General features: G+C 35.9%; 1 protein-coding gene across 1 annotated transcript in view; it reads right to left on the bottom strand.

Moving 5' to 3' along the window:
- The window catches only part of USH2A (usherin), a 747192-nt gene that overhangs the window by 591607 nt on the left and 134616 nt on the right, over positions 1 to 20969 (bottom strand). Inside the window, exons 12-13 of the mRNA XM_001915645.4 lie at positions 4924 to 5119; positions 544 to 1185 (exon numbers count right to left, since the gene is read on the bottom strand). Coding sequence (XP_001915680.3) covers positions 544 to 1185; positions 4924 to 5119 — 838 coding nt within the window. The remainder of the gene's footprint in view (positions 1 to 543; positions 1186 to 4923; positions 5120 to 20969) is intronic.

Here is a 20969-nt window from a genome sequence, read left to right as displayed (position 1 = left end):
GGGCACAGTAAGACTAAACAGTAGCCTATTTTATTAATTTGGTGGCGCTTAAAAATAATTCTAGATGTTTCTATATGATGCCAGAATCTATAGCCCATTCACTCAAAACACTTGGTCAGCTTTATTCAGAAAATCGGTTAATCATCTGAATATTTGGCATTGTATAGATAATCAACTCAAGTTTTCATTTCTCTGGAAAATAAAATTTATTCTCGCTTTTCTTAGTTCAGATTTTCTTTTTAGTTGTTAAAAGGGGATTTACTTCAAGCTGAGAAATTAAATATAAGTAAGTCTCAATTATTAAGCGTCTGATTGGCTGGCATTCATCTAAAGGGTCATCCCAAATACAGCAACACAAATATGCCACATAACCTTGAACAAATTGAATAGTTATATCTGTATTGGATAATGGTACAAATACAGCAATGATGTTGGAAATAGACTTTTTAGAAATCCCAACCCAGAAACAAAGAGGAATCACCAGAAAGGAATAATGAAAGGAAAGTCATTGTGCCCTGAAAATGTCATACATTTCTTTCTTACCTGGTTGACACTGATTACACCTTCTTCCTTGACGATTAGGCAAACATAGGCACTGGCCACTGATTGGGTCACAAATGGTCCCAGGCAATGTCCCCAAGGAGTCACACTCACACATCTGGCAGCCTTGGAAATTGCCAATGGTCAAATTGTACCTGTGAGGCTCACACTGATTACAATGAAGACCTGTTACTCCTAATTTGCAAGGACATTGTCCTGTTGATTTGTCACACAGCAGAGAGCCATTTACTGTTCCACGGCTATCACAGTTACAAGGCAGACACAGGAAAGAATTATTTTGCCGCAGGTAGAAGTATCTGTCCAAACATTCATTGCACTGTCTCCCTCCAACATTGGGTTTACAGACGCACTGCCCTGTCGCAGCATCACAGACACTCCCAGGGACAGATCCAGCTGCATCGCAGTCACAGGCCTTACAACTGGAGATGTCCAGCCCATAAAAGTGTTCTCTGCAGGTGTCACACTGAAGTCCTTTGGCTTCTTTTTTGCACTCACACTGCCCGGAAAGAGGATTGCAGAGTTTGTTCACTGAGCCGTGGACGTTACACTGGCAGGGCTCACATCCGTCATCATTAAAACTTCGGAGAAATTTAAATCCAAAATTGCAATGATCACATCGAAGGCCTAAAGATAAAATGTGTTTTAAAAGGTGAGGATGAGAAAATGATCCCATTCAAGCTTTCAAGATAGCTGACATACAAACAATGCTACTGCCAACATTTAATGCAAACACAAAATGTTGTGTTTTCTTACAAGCAATGCCATAGAGGGCTGATCATATACTCAAAATACAATGGCAATGCTTAATTTGGCACTCACACCCAACTTTATTTTTGTAATGTGCTGTACAAAATTTTATTTATTACTTAATGCAAATAAAAATGTTTAATGCAAATATTGCTTCTGTTACATGTACAAGAGTTCTTTTCCTCTTTAGCAAATATTAAAACTATTATTTTAAAGCTATTTAACTATATTAAAACTGTTCTTTTTCCTTACTTTATATTAAGAAAGCACAGTCACTTAAAAGTAGAGAGCAAAATACATTTTCAAAGGCATACAGAAGAATCACATATTCCCACATTATTTTCCTCGAAATCAGAATCCCCTAAAAATGTTTATAATACAATGGTAAGCTGATAACTATTTTTGTGATAATAGTATATACGCTTGCTTCTGGATATCATACATTTACATAATTACTATAAATAAAACTTATCCAGAGCATTTTTTATTTGAATGCTTTTATATGCTCCTATATTTTATCATTTTCAATTAATATAAATTATGCTCTCCTTGGCTCATAAAGCAATCACATTGCTTGTCATATTGTGTGATTCAGAACATACTTCTTTAAACACTAAGTAAATTCTGCTCTTTATATTACTTCTATTTAAAAGAGACATATAGACATTTCACAAACAGAGAAAAATGGTTTTTCACCTAAACTTAAACCTCTGACAACTTAGGTTAGTTTCCAAAAGAGTCTACAAGGCAAAAGAATAAACATGTTTTTGAATAGTAAAGGTTGAGATGCAAAATACTCCCTTTAGATGGTCTTCACATATCCATGAATTTAAATAACTATGTGGGGTTGAATCAATTGAAACATTTATTTCAAGCTATAATAGCAATAAAAAAAATTAGTCCTAAAATAAGAGTCAAAAACACACTCAGGAACTCATATGTAGAAAAACATTTCCTAAACTGGAAGGAAATGCATAATATATATGTATATATATGGATAAAAATTCAAGAACTCCAACGGAAGGCAAGTTCTTTAACAGTGATGAATGGCCCACCTAAGGCATATCATTTAATTTCAATAAGGAAAATAAAAAAGGACCACTATTGCTGCAAATTTTAAAAATAACTGTATTGTTAACAAGAATTATGACTCATTTTGAACTATTAAAATTGGTCTACATGGATTCATATCATATCAGTTTTAAAAATATGCGCAGTGCTTATTTGAATATGCCATACATATTCGTGACAGGTAATCTATTCCTAACGACACTCAGAAAGGCCTAGAGGGTACCACAGTCGGTGTTAACAAGTGCAGGCGAGTTAGCACACTTGGCATTTAATTCACATTCTTCTCCCCTTTTATTCTAGATGAATGACCTACTTTAATAAAATTATTGGTGCTAATGTATTTTACCGGTGATAGAATCATTAGTAAGATTTAACAGTTTTGTTAAGTCTAACAGTTTGCTTTGTGAAGCACAGACAAGACACACTTGTATTTTCTGTTGTTGTTTTTTTTAATCACATTAAGAAGGTAAAATTGAATAACGTTACTTGCTAATCCCATTAGGAAAAGAAATATATATACATATCAGGTTTACATTTTGATTAAAAAGACTGCCTGTGCAGAAATCACTCTAGAAATAATATCAAAATGATGATGTCATGCTCAAAAATACATATTTATATTTTCCTGCAGAAAGCCATCTGGATCAACCAATAATATAGGTAAATGGCAGGGAGGTCATAAGAAATTCCAAGTAAATAGTAAAGTTTGGTTTTTTTCCCTTCTTAAGCTCTGGCTTCGAACCATCACAGGAAAGATTTTATTGATATAGGGCCATAACCATTTCATTGTCTTTAAAGACCTTCCTTTAAATTTTGTTTTCACATCTTGAGTTTAAAATATATCTCACATTAAAGAACAAAGGATGCCATATAGGTTGAATTTACAGATCTTAGAATTCATTCAGCAACACAGATAACACTCAGACAAAAATGTGCTCCTCTTTACAAGTTAATTATTCTTTTCATCGGAAAAGTTAGTTTTTATATGCTTGAAATGCATAAGGGCAAGTTATGTTAAAGATTTTGATGCAATCTTTCTTTAAACTAGATAAATCTTGTGTAATACCATTAAGCATGGCCATATTCTTTTTCATTTTTTATTTTTTATTTTTTTTTATTTTTTTTTTTAAGATTTTTATTTTTTCCTTTTTCTCCCCAAAGCCCCCCGGTACATAGTTGTGTGTTCTTCGTTGTGGATGCTTCTAGTTGTGGCATGTGGGACGCTGCCTCAGCGTGGCTTGATGAGCAGTGCCATGTCCACGCCCAGGATTCGAACCAACGAAACACTGGGCCGCCTGCAGCAGAGCGCGCGAACTTAACCACTCGGCCAAGGGGCCAGCCCCAGCCATATTCTTTTTTATTAAATTAAAATGGAATGCTTGTCTAGCCAAATTGTATAAAACTATGTATTTATATCTATATATATAAAAGATAAAGAATTAGCTTTAGCGTTATATCACAGAAAGGAAAATGTTATTCCGAGTGATATGTTCCTATGTATGTGTATAGGGATGTAAGCATTTGTGTGCATGTGTGTGTGTGTGTGACTGCCAGGCACGTTTTTATTATTATAAGGTTCAGGTCAGTGTTAGAAAAACCATGGAAGGCTTGGTGTCTTGGATGACAATAAAAAGGTGAAAGTCTTTTTTAAACTTCCTATATGAACCAAGACATGTTCAGTTACAACACGAGACTCACTTCATCAGGAAACTTTCGTCTCATAATATTCTCATATATCAAAATTTCAAAGTGCATTATGTACATAGTGCATTTTGGGCACTTGATAAATTTTGTCCTTATGTGGCTGTGGTTCCCCTCAAAAATGTTGGATGTAATAAATTGCTATAATCAAATCTAATTTCTGAAAAATACCTGTGGGAGTAACAAACAAAAAAGCACGTCTTGTATAAAAAAATGATAAATAACACCGAAGGTAGCTGTTTATTATAATCAGCTTGGCAGTGAATTACAAAATTAAAATTATGTGGCCCTTTATAACTAACTCTAGCAATGGACGTGATCTGTGGAATTATATTGACTTGTTTTGCATTTCATAGGAACAGTTCAAAGAAATATAATAGAAAAAAATGGAAAGATTTATCACAAAGGACCCTGTAGCACAGAATATTTTGAAAAAAATCCATTTATTTTGGTCTATTAAGAAAACTAGCATGGAAATGATTTGCTTAGAACTCATTAAGTGTAAAACATTTTGAAAAAGTGCTAATTTTCTAAAAGAAACATCTAGGCAGTAAGCAAATTATATTTTTCTATGACTTATTAGTACGGCCCTATGTGAACTAACACATCTACAGAATAAAGAAACTTCTAAAGGGTTGATTAAACTAAGCTTCAAGGTGTAGTTTGATAGAATTATTAATTTAATCATTTTTAGACAGTTAATTTCATCCAAATTGTTTTTTTTTTTCCCCAGCCTGCCTTGAGCAAGGAAATCTGCTTTACTCTTCAGTTAAGAAATCAAATAGAGAATTTTATTCCAGACGGTAATAGAGACGTGACTGTAAACTTTGGCATTACACATACCAATAACATTTGCTTTGCACTTGCACTGGCCTGAATTTGGGTGACAAGTAACATCTCCATCCACTGTCCCAGAGGTATTACAGTTACAGGAACTGCAGCCATCAGGGTCCCACTCCTGTAGATTGTAAAATCCATTCTGGCACTGATTGCACTGTCTGCCAGACACGTGTCTCTTACAATTACACTGGCCTCCAATCTGGAGAAGATACAACATTTTGTAGAATGATGAACGTATCTATTTTTAGATAAATTTGCTCATTAGGTACAAGACAGGGAGGGAGGGAGAAAAAAACTTTCAATGTTAAACAGACAAGAAGGTAATAAGGTATTTTTCCCCCTGACACAAAAATATGGAAAGCTTCGGCGCGATGAATATATAGAACTGAAAGAAAATACACCCCAGAGAAGTCAGTAGGATATGACTTAAGGGAAACGTGGAATGAAGCATTAAGCACCAGAGAAAGAAATCAAAATATAGTCATGTGGAGACTGAAAACAGAAAGAGCCAGCAGTTAAGTTAGTCTTTACAACTCTACCTCTCTTTTTGTTCCTCTCATTTACTGTCCTGTTAATCCAAACTGGTTTTATACATGCCAGGTGCTTAAACTAAGGAAGAATCTTTCTATAATATTATCATCTCGTTAAGGTTTTAACAACGTCTAAAATAAAGTTCTTTGTTAATAGCATCCATTTACGCTCACTGATACTGATCCTGCTAACGTTTTTTTTTCACACTATTCTGCTTTTAGGAATATTTCAGTATACTTATTGTTTATTTGTAGCAGGATGTAATTACATTAAGTATAATTAGCTGATTTATATTATGGTAAAAAATGCAAAAGAAAGTTACGTGTTTTAGAGCATTGTCAAGCAAAGTAACAGCTGAAAAAAGGAGTATTTTTCCTCTTAAAGCTGCTGTTTAAGAACGAAAATATGTAAAATCCGTAATCCTCATCTATGACATACATAGACAATACCACGTTGGTTATAGAAAGATGATTAAGAGCTAGAACTTTTCGTAAGAGAACATATACATATAAAATGTGAAACAAATACGAGAAATTCAATAATAACTTATCTGTTCACTGGAGATGTGCATGCAGACATCAAATATCATAAAGTTCCTGGCAGTTCCCCCCCTGATTTCCTTTCACTTGGACTGAATCCAGCCCTCCACATTTGGGGACAGGGTCATCACAGAGGGAAGTAACCTATGGCTTGAATCACCTTAAATCTCAGAGATATTCCAAAAGTTCACATGAGGTTGGGATGCAATTACAAAGAGGTAAAGAAGGGATTTTTAATCAAATAATTTTTACAAATCTACCTACCACTCTCCCGTTTTTCCTTATCTGAGAAATAGGGACTCATTGGAATCATTAAGGATAAAATAATTGACATGAAAACATCCAATAGTTTGATAAATAAAAGTTCATACATGCACCAGATGTTGTTGTAGAAAACAAAGAGCTTCAATAGCAAAGACACATGTAGGTCCAGAAAGATACACAAGGACCATGAATTGTCTCCTTGGATCTGGCTGTATTCCCCACCCCCACTCTCAACCAGACCCATGGGAACCAGACCCTTACTCAAGATAGGCATTTGGTTTGGTCTGCAAAAATAAATGGCACTTATTGGTGGGTATCTGTTACATGTATCTGTGAAATCTAATAGGCCTCTGATTACATAATTATAACACTTCACGTCCATCACCCTATAATTAAGCCCTTATTTTTTGCTGTTGCTTCACATGCATTAGTCTTGTTCTCCAAACAGATGGCAAGTACCTTCAGGGATTGGACATACGTTATATTTCTGTCAAAGAATAACCTTATAAATTCTCCACATCTGAAGAGCGCTCTTTCAAAGATCAAGAGCAGGAAAGAGTGAAAAAAGTAAAGAGAAATCAAAGTGTATTCTGGCAAAACTTTATCTCCTATACATTTCGTTATATTCTTATTTAAACGTAATGCATATATTACATAGAACTTCCTTAACTCTTGAAATGTAGATAAGACTGCCTATAACCCTAACTTCATTCCTATTGAAGGACAAAAGTGCTCCTAAGTTGATGAGAATTCTATTGATATTTCCATGGTCACCCTGACCCTAAATTTCTGCTTCTTCCATTTTGGAATCTTCTTGCCACCTGAGAGCTCTGCCTTGTATCTGCCTAGAGGTGAAATTTAGCCAATGCCTCAATTTCAAGAAGAGAAGCTCTTATTAAAAATAAATATGAACTAAACTTTACCATAGATTTTGGGTGGAAGAAGAACGAGAGCTTTACTTTGTAAATTTTTATATCTTTTTAGTTTCCCTACAACTGGGGATTTTCATAGGCTTCTGCACTCCAATTAGTCACCATATCTGTGCCTTCTCTCTCCCTACTCCTCACTCCTCTCTAATGCCTGTCTATTTTTCCTCTTTACACCTGACTCTCACCTTTTACACAGAACATCTCAAAAGCATCCATTATTGCCTTGATTTTTTCAACACCTCTGTCTTATCAAGGTTTATTATGTCGATAAAACTAAATCTTTCAATATGAGAAACTCTGCAGCAAATAATATAATGTTACTCCCATTTCATTAACCTAAAACTTTGTATAACACATATAGATTATAACTTCTCTATATTAGCTATACCTTAAAATGTGATTAAAAAGTAAGTGATAAAAGGCTGTATGGTTTTAATGAGCTCATTTTCATCAGTTTCTCAAAATTCACCTGAAAACACAAATTTACTTTTGTACAACTCAACTGTTGATACTCTTCATTTTAAGGAAGGGACCATAAATCTACTCATACTTTAGGACCAATTCCTGTCCACCAAAAGGTGTGCCTCTTCCCTTTAAAAACATGCTTCCAAAAAGTCAGATACAAAACGTGTCTGTTTCCACACTCTTTAGTAGAATACTTCTACACTAGATCTAGATTGACCTTTGGTTTTCTTTGGCCAATAGAATGTCAGCAAATCTGATGCAAGCAGAGACTTGAAATGCTTGCCACTTTGGAGTTTGTTTTCTCTTCCTGGGGTTCAAACCCTGAGACCACCTTGTAAACAGACTCAAGCTATCCACTGGAGGTTTACGTGACGTGTGGAAGAGACCTGAGTTGTCCGGCTAGTAGTTGCTCCTATCACCCCACTTAACAGCCTGCTTGACAACAACTGAATATATCAGTGAGGCTTCTAGATCATCCAACTTCCAGCTGACCAGCTAGCTAAGCATAGATGAGTGAAAGATCCCAAATGAGGTCAGCCAAGCCAGCCCAGACCACCGCCAAGCCAAATCATAGCATCCTAAACTAAGTAAATGGGTTTTGTCATTTTAAGCCACTAACTTAGCAGCAAATGTAACAGATACAATATCATTGACCAGAATTTAAATTACATTTTTATGCCTACCTGCCAGGGAGGTTGAAAAATGTAATTTATTCTCTATGATTATCTCGTCAGCTAATATTGAGATTTCTTTAGTAATGTAGAAGGGAAAACAAATAATAGGGTACAATTGCTGTCTGATAACAAGCAAATGTATGTTCATACTTCAAGCCATGGAAATTCTTCTGCTCTTTAAGGCTTAAAATATGGTCTTGGTTTTGTAAGTTTTGGTCTTGTGTGCTTCAAGCCACATGAGCAAAGAGGAAAAAAGATGCTCTCCATGAGCTCTAGTTAGAAACTCAGAAATAACTTTTGATTAGCCTGACTTGGGTCATATGTCTTTTTCCCTAGTTTCTTTCTTTCTTTTTCTTTTTTCTTTTTTTTTTTTTTGCTGAGGAAGATTCACCCTGAGCTAACATCTGTTGCCAATCTTCCACTTTTTGCTTGAGGAAGATTCATCCTGAGCTAACATTCATGCCAGTCTTCCCCTATTTTGTATGTGGGATGCCACCACAACATGGCCACCAACAAGTGGCGTAGGTCCATGCCTAGAAACCAAACCCGGACCACTGAAGTGGAGCATGCCGAACTTAACCACCAGACCACGGGGCCAGGCCCCACTTTTTTCCTAGTTTCTTAAGAGAGGTCTTTCTTCTTTTCTAATATAGAGAATTGGTGCTTGTATTATCCCTAAATGTGCTATATAGTCACCTCACAGTTTTGATATATTGTTTTCATTTTCATTCAATTCAAAATACTTTGTAATTTTCCTTTGATTTCTTCTTTGATCTGCAGGTTATTTAGAAGTCTGTTATTTAGCCTCCAAATATTTAGGGAAATTCCAGAAATTATTCTGCTATTGATTTCTCATTTAATTTAATGATTATAGTTAGATAACGTACTTTATATGCCTTGACTCCCTTTAAATTTATTGAAGCTGGCTTTACAGCCCAGAATTTGATCTATTTTGGTAGATGTTTTGTGTAGACTGGAAAAGTACGTGTATCCTGCTGTGCTGTGTTCCATAATTGTCAATTAGTTCAAGTTGGTTGATAGTGTTGTTCCAATCTTTATATTTACTGATTTTCTGTTAGTTTTCTATTAATTATCAAGGGAGGGATATTGAAATTTTTGCCTATAATTGTAGGTTTTTCTACTTCTCCTTTCAGTTTTGTCAGTTTTTGATTTGTGTATTTTTAAACTCAGTTGTTTGGTATATAAATGCTAAGAATTATTATATCTTTTTGATGAATTGAATTCTTTTGCAATATGACTTTTCTTTATTCTGGGTGAAACTTTTGCTCTGTAATCTACATTTTCTGATATTAATAAAGTCACTGCAGCTTTCTTATGATTTGTGCTTGCATGGTATATCTTTTACCATCTTTAACTTGTAACCCGTGTATGTCTTATATTTAAAATGTCTTTTTTAATAGGCAGCATGTAATCAATTTTTAGGGTCTTATATTTCATTCAATCTTCCAATCTCTGACTTTTTTATTTAAGTTCTCTACATCTTCCTGATTGTTATTATAAACATATTTTTCTAGAAAATTGTCTTTTAATTTCAGTGTTGAGATTTATTTTCCGTAGCATAAATATGTTTATAGTATTCATCCTGATGTTTTTATATACCTACCATATATACAGTTACATACTCTTTTTTATGCCTTTTGTTCTTATCAACTTTGCTTAGGGTTTCTTCTTTTATTGGTTTTTTTAATCAAAGAGCAATACTTAGAATTTCTTGATTTTTTTTTTATAGTTCCTTTAGTTTCTGTTTAATTTTTTTTGGTCTTTTCTTTTTCCTACAATCTTTAGGTTTATCTTCTGGCTTTTAAGTGGAGTATTTAGAATATTCAAATTTAACATGATTATTGATAATCACTATGGGTAGGTTTAAATCTAGGATCTTGCTGTTTCCTTTTGTCCCAACTGTGTTCCTCTTTCCTGCCTGCTTTTGTATTGCCTCATATTTTCATGACTCCATTTTCTCTCACTTTTGGCTTATTAGCTGTAACTCATCGTTTTCTTATTTTAGTGGTTTCCTTGAGGTCTATGATACATGTCTTTATCACAGTCTATCTTTAAAGGGTAAACTACTTCACATATAGTATAAGCACCTTACAATAGCATGCCTCCCTTTCTCCTCCTAACTATTGTGCTAATGTTGTCACAAATTTTACTTGCATATGTATTATAAACCACTTAACCCAGTGTTATCTATTTATACTACCAATTATTTTATAAAGAGAATTAAGCAATCGGATCATATACGTACCCAGGCAGTTACCATTTTTGGAGCTCTTCATTTCTTTGTGTAGATCCATATTTCCATCTGATATCATTATACTTCTGGCTGCAGGAATTCATTTTAACATTTCTTATAGTGTAGGTCTGCTTGTGATGGATTCTTTCATTTTATGTATTGTAAACATTTTTCATTTCACCTTCACCTCAGAAAGATAGTTTTGCTAGGTATAGAATTTTAAGTGCATCAGTTGTTTTTCTTCATGTACTAAGTGTGTTGCTTTGCTGTCTTCTTGTTTGCATTTATTTCTGACAGGAAATTTCTTGTCATCCTTATGGTTCTTCGTCTGTATATAATGTATCTATTTCCTCTGGCTGCTTAATGTTTTATCTTTATTCTTAAAGAGAAAATTATCACTTGTTTTGAGCAATTCCGTTATAATGTGCCTGTTGTAATTTTTTACATGCTTCTTCTTCTTGGGTTTTCTTGAGTTTCTTGAGGCTACAATTTGGTGATTTTCATTATACAGTATTTAGAATTTTTCAACTATTTCTTCAAATATTTTTTTCTGTCCCTATTTTCACTCTACCTTTTAGGTAGTCCAATTACACACATATTATGACTCCTGAACTAGTCCCACTGCTCACCGACACTGTTTTTATTTTTCCAAATTATCTTTTCTCTTTATGGACAGGTTATAATGCTATGACTTCAAGTTCATTAATCTTTTCTGCAATATGTAAGTACCATTAATCCCATCCAGTGTATTTTCATTTCACACATTGTAGCTTTCCTCTCTGGATTTTTGATTTGTGTCTTTTTTGTACCTTCCGTGTCTCTATATAATATTTGAACATCTAGAAATGTGTTCTAATGCTAATTAAAGCTGTGTTTTAATGCAATTGCCTGACACTCTAACATCTGTTTCAGTTCTGGGTCAGTGTTTTTTTTGTGGTTTCTTTGAGGAAGATTAGCTTTGAGCTAAAATCCATGCCCATCTTCCTCTGTTTTATATGTGGGATGCCTGCCACAGCATAGCTTGATAAGCGGTGCATAGGTCCATGCCCAGGATCCTAAATAGTGAACCCCAGGCCGCCAAAGTGGAGCATGCGAACTTAACTGCTGCTCCCCAGGCCAGCCCCTGGGTCAGTTTTGACAGATTGATTTTTGTCCTCATTGTAGGTTGTATTTTTCTGCTTCCCTGAATGCCTGGTAATTTTTTATTGTGTGCCAGGCCAGGTAAATTTTTTCCCATTGGGTGCTGGATATTTTAGTTTTCCTAAGATATTCCTGAGTTTTGCTCTGGGATGCAGTTAAATCACTTGGAAACAGTCAGTACCTTTTGGGTCTTGCCCTTAAGACTTACTAGGTGGTACCAGAGCAGTGATTAGTCTAGAGCTATTCTCCACTACTGAGGCAAGATCCTGTTGTGTACTCCACTGCTGTCCTGTGAATCATGAAGTCTTTCCAGTTTGGCTGGTTGAAACAGGCACTATTCCCAGCCTCGCATGAGTGTCAAGTATCGTTAAGTTGAAACTTTCAGGTTGTTCTTTTCACAGCCTCATACATAGGCAATAATGTTCAACAGTCAGCTGAATACCTAAAGAAGGTACTCTGCACATCTCTGCAATTATCTCTCTGTGCTGCTTTCTCTGCAAACTCTACCCACTTTGGACTCCCCAAACTCTCACCTCCATCTCTTCAGCTCCAACCCTGGGTTCTCCTTCCCTTTTCCTTGGCCTAGAAATTCTCTCAAGGCAAAATTAAGAAGATTAAATGTGCCTATTTCCTCCTTTTCCTGATAACTCACTAAAATTGTCAGAGTAAAACAAGTATAATCCATAAATTTAATGCGACCAGTAGAGAAACCAATAAGGAACAAATAAATTTCACAAAAAATTTCAAAGACAGAAAATGGAAGGAAGACACACAAATGAATATTGACAACATGCTCAACTCATCAAAGAAGCTATAATACGGGTGTATGGGTGCCGGCTGAGTTGGTTTCTTAAAACAAGAGAACTGATTTTTCCTACAGAACCTCTAAAAGCCTTAGGATTTACAGATGAAAGAACAACAAAAGAAGTAGGATACAGGCTTAGAGTTAGAACAACGGCTCTCAACTAGGCATTATTTGTCCCCTAGAGGACATTTTAGCAGTGGCTAAAGACTCTTTTGGTTGTCTCGACTCGGGGAGTGGTTCTACTAGCATCTGGTGGGTAGAGGCCAAAGCTGCTGCTAAATGTCTTACAATGTACGGAACAGTTTCCCACAACATAGAATTATCCAGTCACAAACATCAATAGCACTGAGGTTGAGAATCATGATTTAGAGAAATTCTACATAGCAAGTAATTGTTTTTGCAGGTCCTCCTTTCAACCCTACACAGCCAGGCCAACTACTCCTACTCCATGGTGACATCAGTCTTATTGTCAAGAAAAATTGAAATTAACCAGCTCCATCATATTAGACCATCAACAGTTCACGAATGGGTGAAGAATAGGGCAGTCATTGGAGCATTAAGTGAAAGTCTATATATTAAGATATGGGCACCCTACTCCCTGCCACCATTCCCTTTCTCCTACACTACTTCTAGAAAGCCAGGAGCCAGACTTATTTTCCATATAGAAACTGGCAGAGAAAAGCTAAGAGATAAATTCTAAAACTAATTTCTGGGACTCTGACTCTACAGAGAAAACCTCTCTTGCTGCTCATACAAATAAGAGTAAAGTCCAGTTTGGAAGTGTTTTACCATTTCATTGCAGAAGAGAACAGGCAGCAAGGATTCATCAGACATTTGTGTAAAATGTCTAACTTGAAAAACGGGGACTGAAAAAAAGAAGAAATAAGGGGAAGAGGAGGAGAAAGAGGAGGCAGAAGAGGAGGAGAAGAGATAATAATCTAGAGGGAAAAGAAAATATAGGGAATAGAAACAGAAGAAATCAACAACCAATAATAATTAAATAAAACACCTCTGTAATTATTATCCCCAGAAAAATAAGGTAGAATTTGCACTTATTTAAAAATATGGAATACAAAAAGCCTTAAGAAAGCAACAATTCATGAGAAAAAACTGCTGAGTATTAAAGATTCATTAGGCAAGATAAAAATCTCAACAAAAAGATTGGAAGAAAAATTTGAGAAAATTCTTCTGAAAAAATAATAATAATAGAGATGGAAAACAACATAAAAATATAGGATTTCCAGAAAGACAAAAAATAGAAAAAAATGAGTGAGGAAATTATCAAAGTATTAATACAAAATAAGCAGTTTTCCAGACAAGAAGCCAAAAGGCTCACCATGTGCTGGAAAATTAATGGGAGAAAAACCCACATTAAGGTACAATTTCATGAAGCATTCAAATACTAGAAATAAAAAGAAGACCAAATATTTCCAGAGACCAATAAAATAAGTCACATATAAAAGAAAAATGGAATATCGTTTGAGTGTTCCACAATATTACAGTAACCTAGAAAACTATATCATACTTTGCAAATTATGAGTAAAATTATTTTCCAATCTAGAATTCTATACTAGGTCCAACTATCAGTTACCTGTGAGGAAAGAATAAAAAATACATTCCAGACATACAGTGATTTAAAAAATTTAATCCTTCTCTGAGAAAGCTACTGGGGGATATGACTCCAACAAATTAGAAGGCAAACAATAGCAACAAGAATGGAAGGCGTGGGATCCAGGAGATGGAGAGTCAGAGTGTGTGGAACGTCCCAAGCTAATAGCTGAGCAGGAAGCCCAGAGAGCCATTGGTCCAGACTCGATCCAAAGGATGGAACATTCTGAGAAGAAGGTGGGGCCATACATATGGAATAACTAAACTTGGGCATATTAAATATAAAAAGCTTTATGATATGCATGTGACAGAGATGTCAGGACTTGGGGGAAAAATCAGTGACAGATATATAGAAAACTAAACAGATATAAGCCAAAGGAATTATTTACTCTTGAAACCATTAAATCTTTAAAGAATTAAACTATTAAATCTAGGTAGAATGAAGTATTATGGATATTTTTGAAGATAGAGTCAACATGATTTGCTGAGTAATTGTATATGGCTGCTAAGAGAAAGAGAATTCAAGGATGATATCATGGTTTTTTGCCCAAGCAACTGCAAGGACAGGGTTGCCATTAACTGAGATGGGACAGGCTATGAGTGAGGCAGATTTGGAGGAGAAATTAGGAGATCAGTTTGGGACACATTAATTTGAGATATGTCCCTGATATCAAGTATTTAATTGGAAACATGAGTGTGGAATTCATTTGCATATCGTCTATGTATAGATGGTATTTGAAGTAAATATCACCAAGGGAATGAATGTAGATAGAGGAAGGATCCATAAAGAGAGTTCTGGAGCACTCCAACAATAAGTGATCAGAGGGAAGAGGAGCAAGCAGCAAAGGAGGGAGAGAAGGAATAGCAAAGGATTTTGGAGGAAAACCAGGAGAATGTGCTGTGCTGGAAGCCAAGTGCAAAGAGAACGATCAATGCTGTCAAATCCTGCTTGTATGTCAAGTAAAGCGAAACCTGAGAACTTCCCATAGGTTTAAAAAGGTCCTAGGTGATCTTAAGAGAAATCATGGTATAAGGATGAAAATGAAGACCTGACAGAGTTTCAGGAGATAAGAGGAGAATAGGATTTGGAGGCATGAGCATAGACAAGTCTTCCAAGGAGTTTTGTTGAAAAGGAGAGAAAGGAAATAGGACAATAGCTAGAGAAGAAATTATGGCAAAGAGAGTTTTTGAATGGAAGAAATAGCATGTCTGGTTGCTGAAGAGGATAGAGCACAGATGCACACAATGGTAATAGAAGGGAAAGGAGAGATCAAGTCCACGCCAGAGTCACTAGGGACCCCAGCCTCTCCTTCAGGAAGTTGATCTCTACCTATTTGGAGGCTTTTTCAACATGGAGCTCCTCCCGAGTTAAAGCATGTTTCTCTCCTCTGTTATCCTATAACATTTTGTTGCTATATTATACCATCCTACAATTTCTCATTGTCTAACTTATATTTATTATATGGCTGTCTGAAAATACCTCTCCCCAGTAAACCTTCAGCAACCCAATGGCCATAACCCTTTCCACTTTTACATCACCCATGGATCCAGCAGGATGCTTGATGTGGAATGGATGCTCAACCAGCTCTTTTTGAGTAAATGAGCCTTTGATTTTTTCTCAGCATTCCTTTCATCACAAGAATATCAACAACTTTTTTGTTGTTGTTGTTGCAATATTGCAATCAGAGTGCTACAATGCCTTAATATTTTTTCTGCTTATTAATAAATAATCCCATGCAGTATTATAATTCTTATAGAAAAATTAACTGACTTTTCCAAGGCCTTGCCTAAATAGAAACTGAGAGCTCCATGGCAGCGATCCAGCCTGCTTATGCACAATGCTACCAGGTTTTAGAATTTGACATTTATGCATATTCTGTGTCGCTTCAACTAAATGGTGTAAGTTCCTTAATCATTTGGATTATGTGCCATAATTACTAGTCACAGTATAAACTATACTCTGAACTGCCTAAATCTATCTTAAGCTTATCTATAACAAGAGCATAATAATATCTACCTCATAGGTCTGTTGTCAGGATTAACTGAGATGACTAATGCAGAAGTGTTTAGCATAATCTCTGGATCATAGTAAGTACTTGGTAAAGATTAGATATAACACTTACTGTCTGTATTTCACACTGGTAACAAACAAATGGTAGGTAGTAAATTATTCAAATGATTGATAGCCAAACTTTTTACCTTTCATTTGATGGATGTGTGGCAGGTCCCTGCAAAGTGAAAGGCCAATCATTTGCATCCTGTGCAAGGATCCCAAAGCCTTTAGATGGTCCTTCTCCTCTCTCTCTCGCTTATTCCACTCGAGTGACACAGCCACTTCTCTGTTCCTTGAACACATCAGGGATGCTCCCATCTAAGGGGGTTGGCCTAGGCTGTTCCCTTTGCCTGGGTGCCATCTACAGATTTCTGTACAACTAACTCCATATCTCCTTCAGGGCTCACATCGAATGTCACCTTCTTAATGAGACCTGCCTTGACTACATATCTAAAATATGTAGTCCCTTTATTAAAATGGCACCCCTGAAGCCTTCTACCTTATCCAATATCTTCCATAGCAGTTAATTTAGTAAATAAGTTTACTTTTTTTGAACACTTACTGGTTATTATTTCCCCAACCCCCCTTCCCAAACCACACTACAATGTAAACTTCACAATAGCAGGAGTTTTAGTCATTTTATTATTTGTGAAATGCATTACTCTTCATTTCACGTAAGAAGAAACTGAATCTTAGAAAGTTCAATTTACTTATTGAGGGCCAGACAGCTAGTAAGTGGCCTAAGTCCCACATCCACACTCATAATCACTATGCTAAATTCACTCTGCTTGTGATAAGCTACAAATCTAGTGACAGCAATCAGAAGAGTGCTGGACCCAAGGAAGGTCAAGGCAATGGCCAATATTTGTGAGGAGCTGGACCCACAGTGGGAAAATCAGGCAAGCAGTCCAGTTATTATTTTGTGAATTTCTCTGAATAGCACTGAGGTTTGCTAATGGTTGCTATATATTGCCTCGTGACCACACTCAGAACCTCTCCTTTTGGACCACACTACAGACGTCTGCTGTCCCAGGCTATATAGCAATGGTGGATGTACACAGTCAATTGTATGATGATTGAAACAACAAATTTGGCAGGGATGTTAATGACAACAGGAAAGAGTAAGTGTCTGCAATAATTACACTAGTCAATTTTCTCACCTATCCTCCATTTTAAGAGATGGAATTCTGTCAGGGTGAATTCAAGGCATCAAATAATCCATTTATGATTTCTTTTGTATATGTGAGAGTAGCAATTAAAGAAAATATGAAGTATGATTTAAAGGTTAATAAATTAGGTGAGCACAGTGAATATTTATCAGAGGTTCTGTATGTAATAGACACTACACTTCAAGTAATTTAAAGCAATACTTAAAACTGAAGAAATATCTGCCTTCCTAAGCACTCATTTGGCTGGTGGTAGAGAAAATCTAATGTTCTACAGATTACGTCTTCTCAAAGAATTCACTAAAAGCCAATGAGGTAATGTTGGTGTTGCCAAACAAAGTAAGAATTTGAAAAGCAAACTCAAAAGTTGCAGAACAGGAAGTCTGCCTTGGAAATTAAATTGGATTTAGAGGGTTTTATTTGAACAGAAAAGAAATACAAAGGAGGGCAAAAAAGAAATCTTTTGATCAATGAGCACATTCTTAAGAATATTCTTTTCTTTTTCAGAGATGACTATAGACTTTTCTTTTAGAAATTTTTTAACTCTTAGTCTTTCCTGTTGAGAAATTCGTTCATTTACATTGTCATTCAACAAATGTTTGATCATATACAGCCACATGGTATGTATCCTGTGAGTTGTATAAGGTCATATTACACGAGCAATACCTCTGTTTCCACCACTTTTTTCCCTCAGAATTTCCACCATTACCCAGAAATTGTATACAGAATGATTTCCATGAGCCTGCTTCTTTCCCCTAACCCACTTAATAAACTATCAAATTAATTTCCATCTACTCCAATTCTGATAACGAGAATTCCGTGGAATTTTAAAGGTGAGGTGGAAAGAGTGGAACATTCTGAGTACAGAAAATAAGAGGATGCATTTTCTGGAAAAGAAATTAAAACCAGGTCCAAGTTGTTTTGCTTTTTATTATCAACATGTACTAGAAATTCTACAAGGCATGTGATCCACTACTTCTCCCCTCTGGGGTGGACTGCTCCCACTGCCTCCTCCCGACATCACTGTGTCACTCCTGTCCTCAGAGATATTCAATTGTTCCCTATTGCCTACCTAATGAAGTCCAAATTCCACAATGTGGCCTCATCATGCCTCTCTAGTCTCACATAGCATTGCTATCCTACTTAGTGATGGCCCCAGAGTTTCCACAGGAAGGGCTCCATGGCAGTAATTTGGCTGGACATGCTGCTCAAGGATTATTGTGTAGCTATCTTTGCACTGCAAGCACATTATTCTTATTTAGACCATAAGCCAATTTTGAATGGCTTTGTGAAGGGCAATGATGGGAAGAGGAAAGTGATAACGTAGGGCTGAGGGGCTTGATGTCTGCCAAGAACCTTCTTATATTTCCACTGCCCATATGGTATCACGTTTTCTGCAAATAATAATAGTTCTGCTCCTTCTTTATTGACATTCATGACTTTCTATTTTTTTATTTTGCACTACATTAGACCTCTGTTACAATTTTGAAGAGGAGTTGTAAGAGCGAACATCCTCATTTTGTTCATGATCTCCAGGGGAAAATGTTTGTTTATTGTTAAGTATGATGTAAGCTGGAAGTTTTTTGCAGTTGCCCTTTTCAGATTGAGGAAGTTCTCTTCCATGTCTTGTAGGTAAAGAGTATTTATCATGAAAGTGTTTTGAATTTTTTCAAAAATTTTTCAATATCTATTGAGATTGTTATAAGAGATTTATATATTTTACTGCATTAGTTGATTTTCAAATGTGAAACCAACCTTGCGTTCTTGGAATAAATGCCATTCAGTTGTGACACATTACCTTTATTATATATAGCAGGATGCAATTTGCTAATACATTATTAAGATATTTTATATCTATGTTCGTAGGAAATATCCAAGTGGACTTGTTTTTAAATGTTTTATCAGGTTATAGGATTAGGGTTAGGTAGCCTTCACAAAAAGATTTGGAAAGTATATCGACCTCCTCAGTTTTCTAAGAGTGTATGGAGGACTGACATGATTTCTTCCTTTCTTTCTATTTTTTCCCTCCTCAAAACTCCAGTATATAGTTGTATATTCTAGTTGTAAACCCTTCTCGTTCTTCTATGTGAGCTGCTGCCCACATGGCAACTGACAGACGAGTGACGTGGTTCTGTGCCCAGAACCAAACCTGGGCCGCCAAAGTGGAGCATGCCAAACTTTAACCACTAGGCCACCTGGGCTGGCGCATGATTTATTTCTTTATGTTTGTTCACTGGAGAATTCACCAGTGAAGTTATCGGAGCTTGAATTTTTTCTTGTTGAAAGGAAATTTGAATTTTGATTACAAATTCAATGTCTTTAATTTATAAGGAGCTATTTAGATTTTCTATTTCTTCTTACATTAGGTTTATCTCGATGCTCTATTTCTTCTTGCACTAGTTTCATGTTAATTTGACCATTTCTTTTAGGATGCCAAATTTATTAGGAGAGAGTAATCCATAATATTGTATTAATATCCCTTAGATATTTGTGGAATATACCGTGATGTCCCTTATTTTTTAATTTCTGATGTTGGCAATTTGTGTTTTTCTTCCTTTTTATTGATCAGTAACCAATTTTATTAATATTTTCATAGAACCAACTTTTGAGGTTATTTTCACTATTGTTTTCCAATTTCTCTTTGGCTAATTTTCACTTTTGTCTCCTTACTATGTTTTTATTTTGCTTTTTCCTGCCCCATCATCAGTCTTCCGGCTCAGAAAACATCAGCTTCCCTCTACACCTGGCTGCTACTTGTTGATGCGGTCATTTGACTGTTCATCTGCACTTGTCTTTAGTGTTTCCCTTCCCCATCTCATAAGAGACTTAAACTACCGACAAAGACTTGGGTTGGGGTGGGTGTAGGAAAAGTTGAGATAGTGCAGTTGAATATCGTGGTGAGTAGGTGAGAAATGGAGGACAGGATAGGCATTGATGGGTGCAGTAGGCTGAGAAAGAAGAAATGGAAGCCATCACAGAGAAAGACAAAGAACTAAAGAGCTTGGATTTTTTCCACATTTTCTATATTTTCAGTTTAAGTTATGCAGTAAAACTCAAGAGGGTCTCTGGAGGAATCAGGGACAATGATTAGATGATCACAGAGTTCTTGAATCTCTCCAAATCCCAACATAAAAACAGACGGAACTAAAAAGCAAAGCCAAAAAAAAGCCAGGAATAACATTTATGGCAAAACTTGGTGACCAGCTATCACCAGAAACCCCCAAAGAGAAGCAAGTGGGAGTGAACCATAACAGTCACAAGACCTGAGTGATGTCAGTGTCTGTGTGGGAGAAAGCAGACAGAAGACGCAGGGCAACTGACTTCTCAAAGACCTGAATACTAGGAGACTAAAGTGCAGTGTGCCATTTTGAGAATGGACAACTGAAACGGGGAAGGGTTTTGCTAATCCACTAGAAGGGATCATGAGAGATCCGCAGTGGGAACTGAACAGACTGGAGAAGTCTAGCTTCCAGGAACTCTCAAACTGACTGACCAGGGCATACTTCCATGACAAGGAAGGAGAAACTGTTAAGAGTAGATGGGCAGAATAGATGGCTAAAATAAGGATATAGTACTTAAAGACAGAAATTCTGAAATTAGGATGGATTTATCATTGGTAAT

The sequence above is a fragment of the Equus caballus genome, chromosome 30 (assembly GCF_041296265.1).
Source record: "Equus caballus isolate H_3958 breed thoroughbred chromosome 30, TB-T2T, whole genome shotgun sequence".
Classification (NCBI taxonomy): domain Eukaryota; kingdom Metazoa; phylum Chordata; class Mammalia; order Perissodactyla; family Equidae; genus Equus; species Equus caballus.
This window is presented reverse-complemented; position numbering and strand designations above follow the sequence as displayed.